This window comes from Gracilinanus agilis, chromosome 4, assembly GCF_016433145.1.
Source record: "Gracilinanus agilis isolate LMUSP501 chromosome 4, AgileGrace, whole genome shotgun sequence".
NCBI lineage: Eukaryota > Metazoa > Chordata > Mammalia > Didelphimorphia > Didelphidae > Gracilinanus > Gracilinanus agilis.
In genome coordinates, this window is record NC_058133.1 from 308,391,949 (window position 1) to 308,408,980 (window position 17,032).

The following is a 17,032-nucleotide window of genomic DNA, read 5'->3' on the forward strand; positions in this document are numbered from 1 at the left end:
ATTACATTGCCGGGGGGTGCCTCTGGAGGATTTAATATAGAGGATGATCTATGGATTCTTTCAACTTCTATTTTTCCCTCTCATTCAAGAATATCAGGGAAGTTTTCTTGGATAATATCTTGTAGCATGATGACAAGGTTTCTGTTTATTTCTAGGTTTTCAGGTAGGCCTATAATTCTCAAATTGCCTCTCCTAGACCTGTTTTCCAAAGCAGTCATCTTCTCAATGAGATATTTCATGTTTTCTTCTAATTTGTCATTCTTTTGACTTTGCTTTATTAATTCTTGCTGTCTTGTAAAATCATTAACTTCTACTTGCCCAATTCTAGTCTTTAAAGACTGGTTTTCAGTATAATATAGGATTTTAGCATTGCCATGTTGGCTTAGGGCAAACCTGTCAGTTGCCCTGGATGGAATGTTGAAGAGGGCATGAGCCACTGGGCAGATACCAACTGGCAGTTGAACTGAGTATAAAAAGCCCTGGAAACCCAGAGCTGGGTTCTTCTCTGACCTGACTTTGTCCTGACCACTCATCTGTCCTTCCCCTGGGTCCGGGTGGTGGGAGTAAAGGGTGGTGGGATTGAAAAGGGTGGCGGGAGTGAGAACGTGGGTAATTAGGATTTTAGGACCCAATCAACTAGAGCAACACAATATTATTATTTATCATCATCTACAAGATTAGCCATTAGATCAACTCAATTTCCTAACCAGAAACCACTTCACTCTGGCTGAGGGCTACCTGCCCTTGGTCAGCATAGACCTTCCAAGGACCTCAACCAGCTTTAACCAGATTATCTCTTAACAAAAGATTTTAGTATTACCAAGCCCTCTTACCATTGCCTTGTCCCCTTACCAATAAACCCCATAGTCTTAACCAGTGAATCCTGTGGTTATTTCCCTACCATCAAAGGCTAGGAGGACAGGCAAAAGGCAGAGATTTTGAGCAGTTAGGCCTGGAACAAGCTCCATTGCTGAGGGGCAGGAAGCTCTACATCCACTTCCTGCCAGTCTGCCATTAACCAATAGGAGGCTATTTCCTCAGCAGGGAGGGGCTGGCTGCCTGAAATCTTAAAGGAGCCTGGGGGGTAGCAGTTAGGTTTCACTGGGCACTCAATTCCCAGGGTTTGGATACTTGTACTTCCATAAACAAGCTACAAGCCCAACTGAGTTGCTCACCCCATCCTAATAACCAGCACTATCCACCTGCTAGCCTGTTACCAGCTCAAGGCCCCTGTTGTCTCACTTATTCATTACATCAGATACAATCTTTTGATTTCCCCTTTTGGTTTTGTCTATACTGCTTTTCATGGCTTCCGGCAGGTCAATTCTGGTCTCTAATTTGCTTATCATTTCATTTGATTTCTGGGCTTCTTTTTCCAAATAGAGATTCTGTCTTTTAAATTGTTATTTTCTTTTTGAACTATTTGCCACTTTTCTTGCCAAGTTTTTTCTGTCTTTCTTACTTGGTTCTCAACCTCCAATTTGAGTTCCTGTAGAGTTTGTGACCAATTTCCATTTTTTTTTTTTTTTGTAAAGTTGGGATATGTTTGCTTGTTTGTCGCCCTCTGCTGTCTCCTTTGTAGCCTGCTATTTTTCTCCATAGAAGTTACCCAGGGTCAGTTTTTTTCTTATTTTTTTTTGGTAGTTGTAGATTGTACTTCTTTGGTGTTGGTGGCCAATACTATATTAGTTTTTTCTTCCCTTCCCAGTCAGAAGTCTGAGTGAAGAGTGTAGGTAGGTCTCTGTATATTAAGCTAAAGAGTAGTTTTTGATCTGAGGCTATTTTTCAGTCCTCTCCATGTCTACTGTGGGCAGCCCCTCTCTGTGCCCAAAATCTGCATTCCTCAGCGTCCTGGGATCCCAAGTTTCTCTGCTCTTAATAAGCCTATGGTGTCCTCAGCCAGTCCCCCAAGAACCTAGAGATTCACAGTGCTCACTCTGAATCTGGCAACTTAGGTAGAGTGGGGGGAGGGGGATCAGCTCACACTTTGGTAGAAGTAATTTTACCCCCTTATAATGTGGAAATGCCCAAATCCTGCCTACCTTCAAGGCTTCACCCTATGGTAGAGCCCCTTTGCTTATATGATTTTGACTTTTGTCCTTTTGAGGTGCTTTATATTGGTTGGTGGTGAGAAGAAGAAGATCCTTGCTTCTACTCTGAGGTCATCTTAGCCCAGAAGTCATTTAACAAGTACTTTTTAATTATTTTGATTCAAATTTATAAGAATAAGATCCATACCCTAATTGACATGGGCAAGGTATATGAACAGGTAGGTTCCTAAGGAAAAAAGTGAAGCTATCAATAGCTATGAAAAAAATGCTACAAAACACTAATTAGAGAAATGTAAAGGAATTCAGAGGTTCTCATATCCATAGGATTAGCAAAATTGACAAAAAGGGAAAATAACATGTTAGAGAGGCTAGAGAAAAAAGACATATTAACATATTGTTGGAAGGGCTATGAACTAGTCTAACCATTGTGAAAAGCAATTTGGAAGTGTTCTCCTAAAGTTATAAAACTGTACATATCCTTTAACCCAGCTATACTACTATTAGACCTATACACCAACTAGATCAAAGGAAAAGTAAAAGGATCCATATGTACAAAAATATTTATAATAGCTCTTTTTGTAGTAGTAAAGAACTGGATAATAAAGGAAAACTCATCAATTTGAGGAATGGCTGAATAAAATATTATATATTAATGTAATGGAATATATTGTGCTGCAAGAAATGATAAAAAGGATAGTGTCAGACAAATCTGAAGAGCTGTATAAAATGATGCTTTATGAGAAGAACCAAGAAAATAATTTATACAACAATAACATCATGGTCAAAACAAATAATTTTGAAAGACTTAAGAACTTGATCAAAGCAATAATCAACTTTAATTCTAGAGTTCCAATGATGACACATGTCCATGTCCTGATAAAAGAGGTGATTGACTCAGAATACAAAATGAAAATTTTTTGAGAATGGTCAAAGCAGGAATTTATTTTGACCATGGATTTTTTTTGTTTTCCTTAAAAAAAATGTTTTTAAACAGATGAGGGAAGGAGGAAGTAAGGAGAGAAAATAAGATTGTTATAAAATAGAAAAAACTGGGGAGAGTAATGAATGTTGGAGGGGATATGGCAAAATTGGGACATTAATGCATTGCTGGTGGAGTTGTGAACTGATCCAACCATTCTGGATGGCAATTTGGAACTATGCCAAAAGAGCTCTAAAAGACTACTTACCCTTCGAGCCAGCCATAGCATTGGTGGGTTTGTACCTCAAAGAGATCATAGATAAAAAGATTTGTACAAAAATATTTATAGCCATGCTTTTTGTGGTGGCAAAAAACTGGAAAACGAGTGTATGCCCTTCAATTGGGGAATGCTCAACAAATTGTGGTATATGCTGGTGATGGAATACTATTGTGCTCAAAGGAATAATAAACTGGAGGAATTCCATGTGAACTGGCAGGAACTGATGCAGAGTGAAAGGAGCAGAGCCAGAAGAACACTATACACAGAGGCTGATACACTGTGGTAAAATCAAATGCAATAGACTTCTGTACTAGGTGTAATGCAATGACCCAGGACAATCTGGAGGGAAGAACACTACCCACATTCAGAGGAAGAACTATAAAAGAGAAAACACAGAAGAAAAACAAGCGCTTGAACACATGGGTTGATGCAGACATAACTGGGGATGTAGACTCGAAACAACCACACCAATGTAACTATCAATAATATGGAAATAACTATCAATAATATGGAAATAAGTTTTGGTTGTTGACACGTTAAAACTAGTGGAAATGTGTGTTGGATATGGGGAGTGGGATTTTAAGGGGGGGGGTGAAGGGTAAAGTAAAACCATGAATAATATAACCATGAAAAATTTTTCTAAAAAAACTATTTAAATTTTAAAAAGTCTATAACTCACAATAAGAAAAAAAAATAAAATAATAAAAACTTAAATCAAGCTTGACCTCAAGAAGAGATGAAAAAAATGCACCTCCCTTCTTTGCAGAGATAGCACACTATGGATATATTATACCTTACACATATTCTCAGATTTGTTTGACGGTCAGTTGATTAGTATAACTAAACAGCCTTTTTTATGTTTTTATTCTTTTTAAAAAAATAATGGCTCTCTGAGGAAGAGACATTCAGAAATGTTAGTGCTATAAAAACAAAAGATTTTTAATAAAAACTAATTATAAAGTATTTTATAACATTGTAAGTATTCATCAAGAATGATCTATATATTTGAAATATAGCTTTAACAAAACTAGCATGAAGGAAAATAATAAGACATATTGTCTCCCTTACATTCTAGATGAAAAGAGGGCAGGGTAGGAAGGGGATAAGTATTAAACTAGCATAAAGTAATGTTTAGTGTATAAGCATCCATAATTAAAAATTCAAGAAGTACTTATAAATATGATCAAATATCTCCAAACAGCTACCAAAGTAATTTTCCTGAAGGGCAGATGTGAAAATGTCACTTCTCTACCCAATCATTTTCAATGATTCCCTAATGCTCTAAGATCAAATATAGACTTCAGTTTAGCTTCTAAAGGCCTTCACTAGTCCCAAACTACCTTTTCAGCCCCATTATAAATTGTTCCCCTTCCCTCACTCTCCTCAATCCAGTCAAACTGGCCCTCTGCTATTCACACACAGAGCTTTTCCCAACCTTTCCACTCGGTCTGGAATTTACTTCCATCTCACCTTCACTTCTCAGTATTCCTCTTTTCCTTCAAAATTCCATTTAAGTGACATCTTCTACATGAAGTCTTTACTAATTCCCACAATTATACTGCTCTTCTATCAGCCCCCACCCAAAATTTGTACATATTGTATATATATATGAGTACATGTGTATTTGTTTATCTATATCAGTGATTCCCAAAGTGGGTGCTACTGCCCCTGGTGGGTGCTGCAGTGATCCACTTTTTTTGTATTACATTCTAATCTGAGTTCAATCAATAGTTTCATAATTTCCAGGGGACACTAAGTAATATTTTTTCTGGAAAGGGGGCGGTAGGCCAAAAAAGTTTGGGAATCACTGATCTATATCCTATGTAAATTTTCTGAGGGCAAAAATTGCTTCACATTTTTTTATTTCTGTGTTTCCACATAGTAGTTGCTTAATAAATACTTGTTGATTTCTTGATTCTGTCAATAAATGTTTTCTACACTGTCAATTAAAGATATTTTAAATATGAATTTCAGACTTAAATATATAATCATTGTACTCTGCTTTTTAACAGAAATAAAAAATTACAAATCCTCTGGAGAATTAGCTGTTTATATTTTGTCTTAAAACTGTTGCTGCTATTATCAAAAACTACCACACACAATTCTTACTTAAATTGAAATCTTACATTTATTTTAAATAAGAAACCCATGGACAAAGTCTTATGTTTATTCTAAATAAGAAACCCATGAACAACTTCAAAAACTATGAGAAAATATTAATACTCAAGGGTCAAAAGAAACAAAATGCTAATCAGTTGTGACTCTATGTACTAAACCAGCTGATATAAAAGTCTAATTCTTACCTCCAGAAAGAAAAGCTAAGAAGTTTGCTTTTATTTGCATATGATATCTTTATGGTTTATTAAAAGAGGAAAACTGAAAAAGTGAGAGAAATGAATGGTTTATTATTCTTTTCTATTTCAACATAAGTTAACAGGGACTACATATGGATTTTTGACCTGCCTAGGGAAAATATTTTAAAAGTAACCCTAAAAAAATTACTAACAATCATAAAATTTTAAGGAATTGTCATTTTCAACTAATCAAAAAAAAAAAAAAGTTGGGACTTTGAGCATCAACTTTCATTTGACTCTTTTGCTAAAAATTAAACATCTGAAAATGGATATCATACTTGCCTTTTAAAGGTTTAAAATTAAGCTAGAAAACACAATTAAAAAGAAATTATCTGACTCTTATTTTTTCAAAAATTTTTCCATATCCAAATTTACCATTTATCTTTTAACAACAGACTTAAATACTCAAATTTTTAAATAAGTTTTGCTAATTGATTCCCACCTCTGAAAATTTTCTTGTGCCTTATTTGCTAACAAATATGTTCTCCTATTACCTAGTATAAGGAAATATGAAAAAAGTACCCCCAATATGCAAAGCTTCATAAAATAGTAAGTGGTAGAAAAAAGGAAGGCCTTTTCCCAACTTCATTTTTTCACTACAGTGATTTTATTTTAGTTGAACTTATAAGACCTTATAGGGTAAAGTAAGCTGCTAGTACTGGGAAACTTATATGGACAACTTTTCAGAGACCTAGAAAAGCAAGAGTTTAAGTAAAAAAGATGAAATTTAAGCATCTTTTTAAAAAAAGAAACCTAAATGGAGAACAACATGGAAGCATTAAAGGTGAATTTTCTTAAAGGCTTAGTATTCTAGAGTATAGCTATATCATTTTCTTCTGTGGCATAAGAAATGGAAAATAGTAACTTCATACATAATACTGACTTTAGATTTCTAGATAATATAGTTATGAAAAGATTCAAAAGTCAAAGACTTGAATCTTCTTAGACACAGAACTACAAAAGCAAAAATACCAAATGAAATACTAAAAGTTACTTACTGTAATATCCATATAATACAGTGTCCTCAATCTGTTTACTAACATTACTGTTAGCCCAGTCCTAATAAGAAAATAGGAGAAATGTTTCATTAGGCAACATTCACTTGTGTAACAAAATTTAAGTTTCTGTTTTATATACAGCTAAATAATTTTCCATTAACATTTACAAATTGGATAACTATCTTCTCTGTTTTTAGTTCAGGATTACATGCATTAAGGGGAAAAATAAACCTAGAAGGAAAAAAAAAAGCCTCAGTTGTTTTGAATTCCTCTCAATCCATTCACTATATTCTTCTTTTATACTTTCAACTTTTAAAAATATGACTCAAATGTATATTTTTTTCAGCTTGGGTACTACACTATCAAAGCTGAAAAGAACCTTAGGCATAAATTATTTGACCCTTTCATTTTTAAGGTAAGAAAACAGATCCAAAAAAGCTAACTCACTTGTCCAAGGTTACAAAGAGCAGGAATACAAACCAATGTCTCCCAACTCCCAGCCCAAGGCTCTTACTTCTATAGAAAGTAATACATCTCTGAAGGAATGGATAATACTTGATCTAAAGTTTTATTAAAATATCACAACAATCAATAGTTTTTCATCTAAGTCATATTCTAATTTATCCAAAAATTTATTTTTCTAAAGAAAAAGAACATTTGACATTGTCAAAAGTATTTTAGGAAGGGCACTAAGGAACTTACACAAATATAAAAGCCTGTATGGAAGTCTTTTAAAATTCCTTACCCTGAGAAGTATTAAATACTTGAAAGTAAGAAATTTTACATGGATTTCAAATCTAATGGAATTAAAAGTTATATGCAATAACTTACCTTAAGTATATGTGCTAAAATTTTCAAAGGGCTTTTATCTCCTCATATCAATTCTGTGAGGCATTCAGGGAAAATATTATTGTCCTCTCTATGGAAATGAGGAAACTAAGGCTCATAGAAATAAAATTATTTGTTCCAAATCATTTATTATGTATGAGATAGAATCCAACTATTGCCTCTAGGTCTGGTATTCTCTCTATTATTACCATATTACTGCTCTCATTTACAAAGCAATTTTTTAATATATCCTTTATACTGGTTTTAAAACAGTAGTATTGATAATATAGTGTTTTGAAAAATATTTTAGGAACTGCCTATCAGGATTACTACCAACTAAAACCTCCATAACATTTTTATTACCTAAAAATACCTCAAAAGATCAAGTAAAATAAAAATCTGCAATTCTCCTAAATCTATACTAATCCCCTATACTTCGTATATAGCAAAGTAAGAATAAAGATTATGCACGCATCAACTTTTTTATCCCTCATTCAAGATTAATGACATAACAAAAGTGTGGGGTTTTTTTTCCTTTTTTAAAACAACTACATTTTGGGGAACACATTTTTTTACTGTGCCAGAAACTGTTGTATAATCACCTATTCTTTTTTATTACTCAGGATAAACTGGATATTAAGATTAAATTTGAAAATAGGATGAGATTTGACCTTACAATATCAGAAAATATAAGACACTCAAACTAACAATGTTTTTGTCTATACACATTTTTTTCTATACACATAAATCTTGCTGTCAGATCACCAACACAACTCAAAATTCCATTATTGGTACCTAATATTTGATAATAAAATATAAAAGAAGGAATTTTATATTAAATTTAGTCAGAATTACTATTAAACATTCAAGGAGTTATACTGATGCTCACATTTGCTCCTAGAAGTCTCCATTGATCAGTAATACCAAGCAGGTTGTTCTACTTGGCTCTATATCCTCTATTTTCTGCTGGCAGAAGCAAGACAAACAGATGCTATAACCTGACCAGCTTTTCAAAGTGAGTCTGCTTGAGTTCCAAAAATAATTTTTCATGTATGTTGATGTATTCTCTCCCCAAATACAAACCTTGCACTCCTCTGCAGAAAACAACAACAACAACAACAACAACAACAACAACAACAACATAGATTCACTCAGGAGAAACAAGTGGGCAAATCCCCTAGGGTCTACTTCTTTCTTATCCAGGGTCTTCCCTGGTTGTTTTTCTTATTAAAGTTTAGGAATGAAGAGAATTTTCCCCAGTAAGGAAGACCAAAACTCTCATTTTTTGTGAGATTAGGTTCTTTATCTAGTTATAGCTTGGCAGTGAATTCCCATGCTCCTCTGCCCACTTTCTCAGCTGTATGCTTCTTTTTTTTCTTTTTTTCCAAGGTCAAAAATGTGAAAGTCATTTTTATTGTGGCTTATTTACTAAAGTTCGTTGGGCTTTTAAATTTGGGGGCTAGTTCCTAGGATATAAAGTCAGTTTGTTGAGCCTTGCTATGATATACTTTCATTTACTCAAATCTCATAGCATAAACTGTTACTATTTTGGAAGCTCAACTATGTACAACATACACAACATCACTCAAGCATGATTAGATTATTTGGCATTTATATACAGCCTTTCCTCCAAGGTGTTTGATGTACTTACTGTCAAAAGAGCTTAGCTCATGAAACAGCCTTTTTTCTTAGGTACCAAAGAATGTTAAGCCTTTGATATGTTTTATAAACCACTGGTTCCCAAAGTAGGATCCAATGAAGTTTTGGAGTCACGCAGAGATCTTCAGTGTCCAAAGAGTTATATGAGAGGTTCAAGGACTGGCACAGAATGGAAAGAATAGAAAGCAAAAAGTAGGAGGGAAAATTCTGGAGAGAAAAGGACAATGAAGACTGTTGGTGAAAATAAGAAGGGATCAAGTGGTGACAAAGGAGTAGAAAATTCTAAAATTCTTAAGACAAAAGAATGACTAGCAATGGGTTATGAATAGAGAGATCAGAAGAAAGCTGTTTGGGTAGTTTTTTTAAAAAGACTGAATTTTTTAGCAACCAAAGTATTAAATTGTTTTTGATTTAACTCAAAGCTTTATTTGTTAAGAATATTTTAGTCTCATTTTATGTATGGTCTAAAAAAATATTTGTTAATATTTAAAAAGTCATGTGAAAAGGCTTTCAAATTTAGTTTCCTAATTTTTCCTAAAAGGTATCATACCATAACAGTGAATAAAACTGGCCTTGGAAACAAGGAGACCTAAATTTAAATCTGGCCTCTAATGTATACTGACTATGTGACCCCAGGAAAGCCACTTAATCTTTCAGTGTTCTAGGTAGATAGAAGACAAAAGGTTGTAGGGAAGGGGCCAATTTGCATTGGTAGGGGGTGTATTTATTTGTCTTTCCAGTAACTTCCTTTACTAATGAAATCATAAGTCCAGTCTCTATCCCTTCCTGATATGTAAAACTAATTAGAATCTACACATGTTCCTCTGAACATTTATTACTACCTAAATTTATACTTTACCTACAGAGAGGATCTCTTAGTCTTTTTTCTACAGTAGGAAATAATAAATGGTTTAAAATATCACAGCATAATTATTGGAAAAAGGATTAAAATGCAAACAGCTGGGGGGTGTATTGCACCACTCATCTAAAGATCTGTCTGTCTGTCTGTCTGTCTGTCTCTCTCTCTCATATTTTTTATCTCTCAATGTGTCCACCATTTAAATCAGTGGTTCCCAAACTTTTTTGGCCTACCGCCCCCTTTCCAGAAAAAATATTACTTAACACCCCTGGAAATTAAATTTTTAAAATTTTAATAGCAATTAATAGGAAAGATAAATGCCCCTGTGGCCATCACCACTCCCCTGGATCGCTGCAACACCCACCAGGGGGTGGTGGCACCCACTTTGGGAATCACTGATTTAAATGAAGATAGAAGCAACCAAGGAAAATAGCTTAAGGATCAACAGAAGAAGAAAAGTAGCAACGACAACACCAAACTATGCCATGTTGTCAGCAAAATGGCTTGGTACACTACCCTGTAGTCTTATATGAAGGGATAACCAGGATCTACAGGATCACACACACAAAATTAAGTCTCATAAACAAAACTTTTGTTCCTTTTTAAAATATTTTTTAAAAAACACTATAAACATGGAGAAAACCTTTGAGGTCTACTTATATATCCAACCTATATGACAAGGATAGGTTGCACTAAAACTTATTACTACCTCCTTTGTTTTATTCTGTTGTAACTAATTTTACAGCTTTTGTTCACATTCTCCACAACCGCCAAATCTAAAATTGAATTTGTTTATTTAAGTGGATAGCTGAGAAGAATTTAATAATAGTTCTGTGAAACAGATATAGGAAAAATTCTTCCTAGAGCAAGAAAATGAGGAATAGCAGAAAAAACTTTAATTGTAATTAGAAATACATATTTAAACTTTAAGTCTACTACTTAACGTTTGTACAACTCTGAGCACATCATTTAGTTTCTTTAGGTCTTTGTTTCCTCATTTGAAAAATTAAAGGAGAGTTAAATGACTTCTTTAAGCTCTAGATCTTCTTAAGAGTATGGAAAACAGATATCTGATCTTAATAATTTTGACATTTCCTCCAATGTAGTACATAATTCATCAATGACTATCCATTCTATATAGTTCTTGTCTCACTACAGCTGCCATAGGACCACTACCAAAGATGCTGAAGATCTTTCTTCTCTTTCTTCTGACATTATGAAACATTCAGATAATCTACTATCATTTCTCACCATTTAACAAGTCCATCTTATTTTCCTATCATACATTTCGCTGATGATATCTTTTATTCATGTTATTCTGCAAAGTTCCTCATTGGTTATATTATGAGAAGCCTATTAACATACATTAGGTAGCTTTCCAGGATTGTTTCTCAAAGTAAGAAAATATTCATTAAAATCTTTCCTGAGTAAAGGCTAATCAAAAAGAATTAATTTTACAAAAATATTCTTTTTTAGAAAATCCTGAATGAAAAAATCTTTCAGATTATAAATCTTAAAAAAAGATATAAGCCACGGCCCAACAACTGTGGATATTGGAACTATTCTAAGACTTTAGGAGTCAAAGAATATTATTAACTTGCAAAAAAAGAAAAACAAAGATACCAGTTACTGCTGATTCTAGTTGAGAAAAGCAAAACTGGCTTTTAAAAGGATTTAAAGGATCCTTTGCAAAGGCTCAAAAGGAACAGACTATTTAACATAGAAGAGGTAATAAACAGCCTCAATCTCTCTTATCCAGTGCTCAAAATCATGAATGAGCCTGAACTGAAAGGCTGGTACATACTATGGCGACTGAAAAACCTAAAGAGACACTCCATATGTACCCATATCAAATGAGACGGTAGACTTATTTTCAAGATATAATGGTCATAAGATATGAAAAACTCAAGGAAGAAATATAAAGTATGTGTCAATAATTCCTGGTTGTGAATATGGGATTAACTCTTCCCTGCCCACTTTTAGATTTAATCACCAGAAGCGTATACACCCCCCCACACTTCCTTAAGTGAGGGGAGGTGCACAACCCATGTGCTAAAGTGGGTGATAACTCAGAAAAGACTAACTGCCCCTTGGGCAGTCCTAAGAAAATTCTAAAACTGCGACTGGTAAAGTAAAAGGAAGACACAGGAAGTGACACAAAGAAGGGTCTTTAAAAGTAGTTGCAACTTCCTGTGACCAGGTCTTTCTCCTTCAAGCTTGGCCATGGAGGAGCTCCGGCTTGGGATCTTGGACTGTTTCTAGTAAGACTGCTCTCGGATCTTCTCTTTGGACTACAACGTGGGTAAGTGAAAAAAGCTGACCTTCCTTTCCTGACTTCTGGAGAGATTAACACCAGATAGGCCCCTCTCTCTTGGAGGCCACATGGGTGACATCTAATCTACCTTTGGGCCCTCTGGCTGGGCTTCTGGAGCAAAGCCAGGCACCAGAGCAGATATCTAATTCATTAAGCTAGATTTCTTTCCCTACCCTCTTTCTCATTTCTCTGCTTTCACTCTTTATCTCTATTTTATAAATAAATATTGCTAAAAAATCATTTAAATTGAGAAAAATTAATTTCAGCAACCACATTCTCATATATTTAGTCCAACCTTAATTTTTAAAACCCTTACATGGTGTATAATGTCAAAAATATTAAGCACCATGAGCTAGGGAACCTAGTAATCAAGACACTTTGGGAGTCATGATATAATAGACATAGTAAGAAGACTCTACTACTGAAAAAATAAGCATTAATGCTATATATACCTATGACTATACTGAAAAAAAATTTAAATTGCTATTAAAGCTCAATATTTAGATCACTTATCTAAACAGGGTAGAATCTTTTATATATAATCCAGACCAGTCAAGAAAACAATCTTAGAAACTGAATAATGTCTTGTACATTACAGAAGAATATTATCCTATTTTAAAATAGGAAGAAAGCCTTTCACACTTTGAAGCTGCCAAATTCTTCTATCATTAAAATGAACAAAGTTTACAAGGAATTAAAACATTCTCATAGGTTTTTAAATCTTATTTATAACTTGGTCCTAAAATGGTAGGAATTATTTCTCAGAGGGCCTATTTCACACAATCATTTTTATTTTTATTTATTTATTTATTTTTTAAACCCTTAATTTCTGTGTATTGGCTACTAGGTGGAAAAGTGGTAAGGGTGGGCAATGGGGGTCAAGTGACTTGCCCAGGATCACACAGCTGGGAAGTGTCTGAGGCCAGATTTGAACCTAGGACCTCCCATCTCTAGGCCTGACTCTCAATCCACTGAGCTACCCAGCTGCCCCCACACATAATTGTTTTTAAAAAGTACTTGTCACCAAAGTCTTTGGCACTCTCAAAAGTTTCAACATCACATACTGATATTTTATTCATGATTTTAAAGAACAAGCATTATTATATACTTTAACACTTCACACTAAAGACCTTGTGACCTTTCTATCTAACTTCCAGATGAAATCTCCTTTTCATACTCATTGTCTCCCCATTAGAACATGAGCTCATTTAGACCAGGGACTATCTCTTCTATTTATATCTCTAGCACTTCATAGTACTTCGTAAATAGTAAGCACTTAAATGCTTTGTTTATTTATTTATTCATTCATTCCAAGTTTCACAGGACTAAAAAGTTTGAATAATGAACAGGAAAAGCATACCTTCTATTCTTATAAAATATAGGGATCAGAACATATAATGAAATCACTGAAAATGCTAACCTAAAACAAAAGTGAAAGTTTATAGAAGAGGAACTGAAACAGAGGTTAGATTACTTTTTCAGGGTCACACAGCTCATGTCTGAAGCCAAATTTGAATTCAGTTATTTCTGACTATAGGTAAAGTGCTCTATCTACTATGCCATCTAGCTGCCTGCCTGAGATGACAACACTAACAATAACAAAATGTATTCTTACATGGGAAACCAGTTTTTTGGATTCTAACAAAACAAAATAATATTCAACTACCTCAAATCTATCATAAGACTTCAGAAAGTCAATTTTGACTTTTATATTTCTGAAATGCTTACAAAAGAATTAGAATGTTTGAGCTTTAAAAGACTTTAGAAACATCTAGTTTAGTTTCCTCATTTTATAGATGTTAAGATACAGAAATGAATTAATTTTCCCATGCTATGCAACAAAGTGCAGAATGTTTGAGCTTTAAAAGACTTTAAAAACAATCTAGTTTAGTTTCCTCATTTTATAGACATTAAGATACAGAAATGAATTAATTTTCCCATGCTATGCAACAAAGTGCAGAATGTCTGAGCTTTAAAAACATTTAGAAATAAGCTAATTCAGTTTCTTCATTTTATAGATGTTAAGGTACAGAGATAAAGTAGTACAGAGCTTGAATCTAGAGCCCTGATTGTTTTTATTTTTAAACCTTTAACTTCTTCTTAGGATCAATACAAAATATTGGTTCCAAAGTAGAAGAGTGGTAAGGGCTACACAATTGGGGTTAAGCAACTTGTCCAGAATCACACAGCTAGGAAGGAAAATCTGAAATTGAAGCAGGATCCTCTTCTCCAGGCCTGACTCCCTATCCACTGAACCACCTGGCTACCCCTAGAACTCTGATTTTAAATACTTTATCCTCTAACACAGGGGTTGGCAATGTATGGCTCTTTCTGCAGGAGCCATGAAGTCATTTTTTTTTCAGGCGCTGTTACAGGAGCACGCACTGTGAGCACTGTACGGCTCTCACGAAATTGCATTTTAAAAAATGTGGCGTTTATGGCTCTCACAGCCAAAAAGGTTGCCGACCCCTGCTCTAACAAATATACTTAATCAGTCAAAAATACTTCCCTGTCTACAATACTTATTGTTAAAGGATTAATTACTCAATTTTACCTTACAAGTTGAATAAGTTTTGGAGAAAGCTAGATAATAAAGTCTAATAAACATACTTTAAATCATGTCAGATAAAAAAATGTATTTCTTTGGAAAGAGTATAAGAATGATAAAAGTTTTTAGAAGCCAAATGAATTAAACTTGACATCTTAGACCCTTACTTGCCTATAACATTCCAAAACAAAACACAAAAATTTGACTCTATGACTAAAAATTTTAACCCAATTAAATTTTTTGAGGCATTTTGTTGGGTTGAAACTGATATATAGTATATTACCTTAAATGTACCATTTTGATTTTTCATATAAGAAACCAAAAAAATGTCCACTGGTAGAAGTGCTGATGTGATCAGTGCAATTGCCAGGGAAAAAATTGCTGTAATGGTGGAGACGACTTCACTTTCTCGTTGACTTTGGTATTTCCGAACATATACCCAGCAGAATACCAAAATTGCCTAAAATATATTTTAAAAAAGAAAAATAGTGTTACTATAACAAGCAAGCTCCCAAAGCTACATCAGTAGAAATACATAATTTTCAAAGTCTGTGAAAAGCACAACTCTTTGAGAGTATGAAAATTGTACCATGAGTGATATGTCAAATATACTGAGATGAGTGAAAAGAATTGTTACTAGAATAGTGCTCCCTTAAACTTTGCATGGTATCAGAAGAAATTACTCAACTCATTTCATGAATATAGCACAACCCCAATCACAGTGCTTAAAAACAAAGTAGTTATTGAACACCAAAACCTAAAGCACAATAGTACAATTCAATATCTAATGTATTCACATAAAACTGTGGTCAAAGCCAGTTTGAAAAACTTTTTTTCCTGATGTCATTAATATAAGGGTGTTGATTAACTGTTGCTCTCTCCTAGAAAGAAACTTCTTGGTGGAACATCTGATAGTGACCGATATCAGAAACCAAATACTACTTGAGCCAACTGTTGACAGAGATAGGTTAAAAAGTACAGGTGAAAATTAATTATATATAGTCACATTAGTACATTAAGCTACATTAAGTCTTAATGAACACTGAGCATGGGTTTGTTTAATATTATATTTCTCAATTCATGTAGTGGTAACAAAGTCACCTTCCAGAAACAAATCAGACTTTTCTTTATTCCATGGCCTCAGCTACCTTAATTCCTCTAAACAAAAATAGGATTGTAAACAAAAAATATATATAAAGTTCTTCCTCCTGATAATCTTACTAGTAGTAGTACTACCAATTTTGAAGTTTCTCAAGATTAAATCAAAGCCCTATTTCCATAAAGTTGTGTTAATTTCTCTATCACAACATCTCTCCCATCCATCTTCTTCCTTTCTATTCTCACCACAATCCTAGTTTGGGGGCCCTTATGATCTCATGCCTTGACTATCACAATAGTCTCCTAATTGTCTCTTTGCCTTCTCTTCAGTCCAATTCATCAAGGACTAGTACCTGATTAATCTTTTGAAAACGCAATTCCAATCATGCCATCCCTCTAAACACATGCCAAATTGATCCTCATTATCTACAGGAAAAATTCCAAATTCCACTGCTTCACACCAGGATAGAAAAGCAACTTAGAAGCAAACTGTGTTCATATCTTCCACTAATCATTGGCACAAAAACTTCAAACCTCCCAAAATGCTACCACCTCTGCTTCTCCAATCTACTCAAATCCTACTTAAGGTCTAAGAGCATCCATGCCATTTTTCTACAGGACTTTATTTTTCTATAGCACTTCAGACTTTAACCTAACTTTACCTCTGAACTAAAAAGCATTTATTGCTTATGGTACTCTAGCAATTAATCATGTACTATCCTGTGATCTCTTTTGTGGTGGTCTTGTACTATCGTTTAACTTTTTTTTTTTTTTTTTAAACCCTTGTACTTCAGTGTATTGTCTCATAGGTGGAAGATTGGTAAGGGTGGGCAATGGGGGTCAAGTGACTTGCCCAGGGTCACACAGCTGGGAAGTGGCTGAGGCCAGGTTTGAACCTAGGACCTCCTGTCTCTAGGCCTGACTCTCACTCCACTGAGCTACCCAGCTGCCCCTATCATTTAACTTTTAATATTTTTACATCTTACTTTCTACTAGATAAGCTAAAGTCAATCACACCTTATACTTCTTTATAGCCTCATTCCACCAAGTAGAGGTCTCAAAAGTATTTTTTTTTAACATTTATTAATATTCATTTTTAACATGGTTACATGATTCATGCTCCT

The 17,032-nt window shown here is 34.1% G+C and overlaps 1 protein-coding gene across 1 annotated transcript in view; it reads right to left on the bottom strand.

The window, feature by feature from the left end:
- Positions 1-17,032, bottom strand: part of LMBRD1 (LMBR1 domain containing 1) — a 210,764-nt gene that overhangs the window by 186,211 nt on the left and 7,521 nt on the right. Inside the window, exons 2-3 of the mRNA XM_044676019.1 lie at positions 15,094-15,270; positions 6,603-6,663 (exon numbers count right to left, since the gene is read on the bottom strand). Of these exons, the coding sequence (XP_044531954.1) occupies positions 6,603-6,663; positions 15,094-15,270 (238 nt within the window). The remainder of the gene's footprint in view (positions 1-6,602; positions 6,664-15,093; positions 15,271-17,032) is intronic.